General features: G+C 42.5%; 1 protein-coding gene and 1 non-coding gene across 2 annotated transcripts; one reads left to right on the top strand and one right to left on the bottom strand.

The window, feature by feature from the left end:
- Positions 1-1,230: 1,230 nt before the first annotated feature.
- On the bottom strand, positions 1,231-1,337 carry LOC135151786 (small nucleolar RNA R71). Its single transcript, XR_010290705.1, has one exon. It is a non-coding gene; the product is annotated as a small nucleolar RNA R71 (small nucleolar RNA).
- A 598-nt stretch (positions 1,338-1,935) lies between these two features.
- On the top strand, positions 1,936-7,769 carry LOC135151527 (uncharacterized). Its single transcript, XM_064090025.1, has 2 exons — positions 1,936-2,904; positions 7,644-7,769. Exons 1-2 carry the CDS (start codon positions 1,936-1,938, stop codon positions 7,767-7,769), a joined length of 1,095 nt encoding a protein of 364 aa, XP_063946095.1.
- Positions 7,770-8,023: the final 254 nt, after the last annotated feature.

Below are 8,023 nucleotides of genomic sequence, written 5' to 3'. Positions count from 1 at the left end.
TTGCATGAGCCGTGCTTATTCTTCTTAGGAGCGTAGCTAACTTCTAAGTTGTTTGTTAATTCTTTCTGAAGCGAGAGTGGATGATTGAATTTAGAACTATGCCATGTAAACATAGGATTATGTGAATGAAACATAATTTGTGGTAGACTTGAACTATTTTTATCACCCTGTGTAATCACGATAGATGACTTGCTATTAAACCTCTCTGGTTACACTACCGCTATAGAGATATAGGGTCTGAGCTTTGTTGGTGTCCATGAGATTTCTGTCTTAATTGCGGATTTTGATTGGTATGATATGTGTGCAACGAGAGTTGGCATGTATTACTTTCGTGTTGTCTGATTAGGATCAACAGTCACATGTTAATCAGTAATTTCAATTCTAGATGAATTCGATAATGAAGTTAGAACCCCATGTGTTTTCCTATTCTGATTTTGATTAGTAAATTTAGTTATTAGTATAAAAGAAACCAATCCTTGTTAATTGCCTTAGCAGTGATAATTGATCATACATTGTTGCATAGGTGCGTATTCTTAATTCACCAGTCTCTGTGGGATCGAACTTAATATATTACTTGTGATCACGTGCGCTTGCGTGTAGATTTCACCGAACAAGTTTTTTGGCGCCGCTGCCGGGGACTCGGTGTTAATTAATTAGTTTATGTACTTGTCATCAGTGTGCATTAAAATTCACTGACTAGGATTCTATTCTCTTCTCACTTTTCTTCTTTTCTTTATTTCAGGTACTTGGATCGCGTTTATGCAAACACGTTCTCAAACCCGTAAAAGAAAAGCAATTGATTCATCTTCATCTTCTTCTTCTGATTCTGAAACAATGACAGAACCTGAAGCACAACCAGACAGTAAGGCATTAAAGGATTTCTCTATGCCAAAGATCGATGATATCCAATCAAGCATCGTCAGGCCTGCAATCACAGCCAAAGCCTTTGAAATCAAACCAGGAACTATTCAAATGGTCCAGAACTCGGTACAGTATGGGGGTTCTCCTACTGAAGACCCCAATATGCATATACGGAATTTTATAGAGATCTGTGACACTTTCAAATTCAATGATGTCTCTGATGAAGCTGTGAAGCTAAGGCTTTTCCCATTTTCACTGAGAGATAAGGCTAAGGGATGGTTACATTCTTTACCATCTGGTTCGATTACTACATGGGAAGATCTAGCTCAGAAATTTCTCACTAAATTCTTCCCCATGGCAAAGACTGCTGCACTACGAAATGCTCTATCTCAATTTTCTCAACAATCAGGAGAAACATTCTGTGAAGCCTGGGAACGATATAAGGAGATGCTAAGGAAGTGTCCCCATCATGGCATGCCGGATTGGATGCAAATAAACTGTTTCTATAATGGTCTTGGACCTCAATCCAGACCTATGCTTGATGCTGCTTCTGGAGGTGCGCTATGGGCTAAGAGTTATGAAGAAGCTTATGATCTTATTGAAATGATGGCTGCTAATGAATATCAGAACCCTACTCAAAGACTTACTCAAGGAAAGGTAGCCGGAATTCTTGATCTTGATACGTCTACAGCTATAGCAGCTCAACTTAAGGCTCTCACGATGAAAGTCGAGTCTTTGGCTCACCAAGGAATTCAACAGCCAATCTCTATTTGCGAATTATGTGCTGGTACTCATGCTACTGATCAGTGTGCCATTTCTAGTGAATCAGCACAATTTGTGAGCAACTTTCAGAGAGGTCAACAGCCTGCTCCAGCTACTTACCACCCTAACAACCGAAATCATCCGAATTTCAGCTGGAGTAATAATCAGGGTTATAATCAGCCTCAACAAGGATTTCAACAGGGACCTAAACAGTATAGTCAGGCTGGGACTTCACAACAGTATGTACCTAAACAGTCATATCACCCTCCGGGATTTCAGAATCATGGGCAAACAAATAACGAAAGGTCTGACATGGAAGAGCTAAGACTCATGTACAAGACTCAGGCAGTAACTTTAAAAGCCTTGGAGACACAAGTCGGTCAGTTGGCTAACGCTTTATTAAGCAGACCACAGGGGAATCTCCCTAGTGATACAGAGGTACCAGGTAAGAGGGACCCTAAAGAGCAAGTCCAATCCATTACGCTGAGATCGGGAAAAACTACAACAGGGTCTACCTCAACATCAGTACAAGATCAAGGTGATGAACCGCAAGAAATTCTAACAGAACTTCCTTCGAACACAATTGGCATCAACACTACTGTTGAAAAGGATAAGGCTAGTCCTGCAGCTGCTCCGATGTCAAAACCAGTATATCCACCACCTCCATTTCCTAGGAGGTTAAAAAAACAGCAGCTGGATAAACAATTTGGTAAATTCCTAGAAGTATTTAAAAAGCTTCACATCAACATTCCGTTTGCTGAAGCACTCGAGCAAATGCCTAGCTACGCCAAATTCATGAAGGGTATTCTTTCGAAAAAGCTAAAGCTCGAAGAGTTAGAGACAGTGGCTTTAACAGAGGAATGTAGTGCTGTGCTTCAACAGAAATTACCACCTAAGCTGAAAGACCCGGGAAGCTTTACTATCCCTTGCACTATTGGGAAGTTCTCTTTTGATAAGTGTCTGTGCGATTTGGGAGCTAGCATCAACCTGATGCCTCTATCGATCTTCACACAACTTGGCCTGCCAGAGCTCAAGCCGACAAACATGTCTTTGCAGCTAGCTGATCGTTCGATCACATATCCGAGGGGTATAATTGAAGATGTGCTGGTCAAGGTTGATAAATTAATATTCCCAGCCGACTTTGTGATTCTTGATTTTGAAGAAGACAAAAGAATTCCTATCATCTTGGGCAGACCCTTTTTAGCCACCGGACAAACCTTGATCGATGTACAAAAAGGGGAACTTACAATGAAAATACAAGATCAGACGGTCACGTTCAACGTATTCAATGCAATGAAATTACCAACTGATGAGGAATCTTGTTTCAGTATGGATGTACTTGATACTACGGCAGAAGCTAATAGCCAGCGGGTTTTACAGAATGATACATTGGAAGCAATCCTAACCAATGATGAGGAATTGGACAGTGAAGAAGAATTGGAAGAAATCCATCATCTTAACTCATCACCTTGGCGAAGGAATTTTGAACCACCTGTCGAATCTCTTGGCTTGAAAGAATTAAAGGAAGATCACAAACCACTACAACCATCAGTGATCGAAGCACCTAAACTTGAACTTAAACCGCTACCGGATCACTTGAGGTATGCCTTTCTTGGTGAACATTCTACTCTTCCTGTTATTATTGCCGCTAACTTGTCAGGTGAGGAAGAGGAAAAACTTTTGAGGGTGCTAAGGGAATTCAAAACAGCAATTGGGTGGACTATAGCTGATATCAAGGGAATCAGTCCATCATTTTGTCAACACAAAATTCTTCTTGAAGAAGGAAGCAAACCTTCAGTGGAACAACAAAGAAGATTAAATCCTATCATGAAGGAGGTTGTAAAGAAAGAGATTCTTAAATGGCTCGATGCAGGTATCATATATCCAATTTCTGACAGCTCATGGGTGAGCCCAGTACAATGTGTGCCTAAGAAAGGAGGCATGACAGTAGTAGCCAACGAAAAAGGGGAACTCATCTCAACTCGAACTGTCACCGGTTGGAGGATTTGCATGAACTACAGAAAGCTGAATAAAGCTACAAGAAAGGACCACTTCCCTCTGCCTTTTATTGATCAGATGCTTGACAGGTTGGCTGGCCATGAGTTCTATTGTCTGTTAGATGGGTATTCTGGCTATAATCAGATTGCTATTTCTCCGGAGGATCAAGAAAAGACAACCTTTACATGCCCTTATGGTACTTTCGCATTCCGAAGAGTACCTTTTGGCTTATGTGGTGCACCAGCCACGTTTCAAAGGTGCATGATGGCAATATTCTCAGAGATGATCGGCATCAATGTGGAGGTATTCATGGACGACTTTTCTGTATTTGGAACATCTTATGACGAATGCCTCACGAATCTGAGAATGGTTCTTGAGCGCTGTGTGGAAACTAATCTGATTCTCAATTGGGAAAAATGCCATTTTATGGTGCAAGAAGGAATCATTTTGGGACATAAGGTATCTGCCAACGGACTGGAAGTTGATAAAGCGAAGGTGGAAACAATTAAAAATCTACCTCCACCACTCTCGGTTAAAGGCATCCGAAGCTTCCTTGGTCATGCAGGTTTCTATCGAAGGTTCATCAAGGACTTCTCAAAAATTTCTAAACCTCTTTGCAATCTGCTAGAGAAAGACATCCCATTCAAATTTGATGAAAAGTGCTTGGAAGCATATGAAATTTTGAAAAAGAAGTTGACATCAACACCTATCATTACTGCACCTGATTGGAGTAAACCATTTGAATTAATGTGTGATGCCAGCGATTATGCTGTAGGAGCGGTACTGGGCCAGCGTACAAGTAATGTGTTTCATGTTATCTATTATGCCAGCAAAACATTAAATGATGCACAATTGAACTACACTACTACTGAAAAAGAACTTCTAGCTATTGTCTTTAGCTTTGAGAAGTTCAGGTCTTATCTTCTTGGAACAAAGGTAGTGGTATACACTGATCATGCAGCCATTCGGTATCTCATCTCAAAGAAGGATTCTAAACCAAGACTAATTCGCTGGGTTCTATTACTCCAAGAATTTGATGTGGAAATTAAAGATCGGAAGGGCACAGAAAATCAGGTAGCTGATCATTTATCCCGACTGGAAGATCACAGCAAACAAACCACCGACAACACGCTAATCAATGAATTCTTCCCAGATGAACAGTTGTTTGAAGTTGAGGCAGAAGAGCCATGGTTTGCTGACATTGTAAATTATCTGGTGAGTAAGATCATTCCTCCAGAATTCTCTTATGCTCAACGCAAGAAATTCCTTCACGATGTGAAATGGTATATTTGGGATGAACCCTTTCTGTTTAAACAAGGAGTCGATCAAATTCTCAGACGATGTATTCCCAATAATGAAGTTGAGGGAGTTTTAAGCGAGTGCCATTCCACTGGTTATGGGGGCCATTACAGCGGAGAGAAAACAGCAAAGAGGGTACTTCAAGCGGGTTTTTACTGGCCAACTCTATTTAAAGATGCTCATCAGTATGTGTTGGGTTGCGATCGATGTCAACGTACAGGAAATATCTCTAGGAGGAATGAAATGCCTCTTAAAATGCTCTTAGAAGTCGAAATATTTGATGTTTGGGGTATCGACTTCATGGGACCGTTCGTTTCATCTTGCAACAACCAGTATATTCTATTGGCAGTGGATTATGTGTCTAAATGGGTGGAGGTAAAAGCTTTACCTACAAATGATGCTAAGGTGGTCTTGCAATTTCTTCAAAAACAAATCTTTACCCGTTTCGGAGTCCCTAGGGTCATTATCAGTGATGAAGGCTCTCATTTCTGCAATCGGAAATTCACAACCTTGATGACGAGGTATAATATCAATCACCGGGTTGCTACTGCTTATCATCCTCAAACGAATGGTCAAGCTGAAGTGTCTAACAGAGAGATCAAACGCATATTAGAAAAGGTGGTTAACCCTTCTAGAAAAGATTGGTCCTTACGATTAGATGAGGCTGCTTGGGCTTATCGAACAGCTTACAAAACACCGTTAGGTACTTCTCCATTTCAGCTAGTGTTTGGGAAAGCTTGTCACTTACCAGTAGAGTTGGAACATAAAGCTTATTGGGCACTAAAGAAGTTGAATTTCGACTTACAGTTAGCTGGAGAAAAACGCATGATTCAACTCAATGAGTTGGAAGAGTTTCGCCTCCGTGCTTATGAAAATAACAAACTCTACAAAGAAAAGGTGAAAAGATTGCATGATCAGCGGCTGATACAAAAATCGTTTGTGGTTGGTCAATTGGTTCTATTGTATAACTCTCGGTTGAAGCTATTTCCAGGGAAACTCAAATCACGCTGGTCGGGACCATTTACAGTCAAGACGGTATTTCCCCACGGTGCAGTAGAAATCTATGCCAAATCACCGGATGAATCATTTAAAGTTAATGGTCAACGGTTGAAACCTTACTTTGGCGGAAATGTGAATCGTGAGGTACAAACCACGATTCTTCAATCAGAATCGGATTAATTCTGGACTTCACGTCGAGCTAACGACGTTAAACAAGCGCTTCGTGGGAGGCAACCCACGCATTGGAACCGCATTGTACCATTGTAAACCTCAAAAACACAAAAATCGAAAAATTCAGCCCCCGGGTGTCAGACACTAGCGCGCCCGCGCTAGTGTCAGCGCGCCCGCGCTATACTTAGCGCGGCCGCGCTACTGACTGCCGAGCCAGGCGATTTTTCTCCCAAAAATATTTTCTTTTCGTTTTTAAAAGCCCACAATCCTAATTTTGCATGCCTAGCCCGAAATACATCTTATTAAACCCTAACTCAGCTCTCCAATCCTTATATAAACACAAAACCCATCTCCAAATCCCATTATAATTCTCTAAACCCTAATTATATATACACATCCATACACACAACCTTCATCCAATCTCTCAAACCCACTACACACAAATCTCTTGCAACTCTAAATCTCTACCAATGGCACCAAAAAGAGCCCGAAGATCACAAGGAACAAGCACCCAAGCCCCTACATCTAGCGATTCTTCCTCGATGGGTGAGGTTGAGTTCACTTCCGATGGAGCACGAACCGAGTTTCAACGGCTTATGAATAAGTCGTTAGTCAAGGAGAGGGGATTCTTACCCACGGCGGAAGATGGTGAGCTTTTGAACATGGTTCAAGAGCGGGGTTGGGAGTCTTTTTGCGAGGCTCCGGAGGCGGTTCCCTTGGCTATTATTCGAGAGTTTTATGCTAATGCCAAGGAGAATCGCGATGGATTCACGGTGGTGCGGGGAATCCGAGTTGATTATAGTGCGGAGGCGATCCGTAGGGTGATTGGGGGGCGTGCCAAGCGCCGTAATGAAGAAGATTAGGTTGTTGAGAGGATTGGGCGTGCCAAACGCCGGTTTGATGATGATCCGATTGATCTTGAGCGGTTGGTGTATGACATGTGTGTACCGGACACGCATTGGAAGATGACTGCACCTCCCTTGCCGGCACATGTTTCTTTTCCTGCAGCCGTTTTGAACCGGTATGCGAAGGCGTGGAATGCCTTCATCTGTGCTAACATCATGCCATCTTCTCATGGGCATGAGGTGACAGTGGATAGAGCGATTCTGCTCTTTGGGATTGTCTCAGGCAAGTATATTGATCTGGGACATGTTATTCATCAGGGGATGCTGAGGTTCTTACGGGGAGGAACCACTGGTGCCATTCCATATGGCACAATTGTTACGAAGCTCTGTCGATCAAGCGGTGTTCGTTGGCCAGCCAACGAGCAACTACAGTTGCCGGGAACACCTATTGACCATTCGGCGATCAGTCGGATGACGGAGTGGGATGGAGGAGTTCCCCACCCTCGAGGCCTCGGGTACATATATGATGAGGTGCCAGGGGGACGTCCAGCATTTGTGAGGAGGGAGCAGCCTAGAGCTTCTGGAGCTGGTACTTCACAGACGGAGAGGAGCTCCGAACCGATGGGAGATGCTCATTATCGCCGCCTAGCGAGACGGATGGATACCATGCATGACATCCACCAGAGGTTTGCTTTTGACTTGACACAGGCTCTAGGTAGTGCTTTCCAGGCACAGGGGGTCACAGTTCAGTGGCCAGTATTCGGAGCGGGGATGCAGTATCTGCCACCTGATTCACCTCCTGCAGAGGAGGGGGAGGACTCAGACACCGAGTAGGTATGTGGGCGCTCTAGCCTTTTTATCACTTTCAATGGGGACATTGAAATTTTTAAGTTTGGGGGTGGTAATCTAAGGAAGAGCATATTATTATGTAGTTTATTATTGCATGTATGTAGTTTATTATTGCATGTGTTAGTTAGTTCATGTAGTTCACGTTTTTTTTATTTTGCTTTGATTATTTCTCACGTTTTTCTATTTTTCTCATAATTTTTTTATTTTTACATGTTTAGTAGTAATTGTCGTAGCTAGTA

This window comes from Daucus carota, chromosome 3 (genome assembly GCF_001625215.2).
Source record: "Daucus carota subsp. sativus chromosome 3, DH1 v3.0, whole genome shotgun sequence".
Taxonomy (NCBI): domain Eukaryota; kingdom Viridiplantae; phylum Streptophyta; class Magnoliopsida; order Apiales; family Apiaceae; genus Daucus; species Daucus carota.
This window is presented reverse-complemented; position numbering and strand designations above follow the sequence as displayed.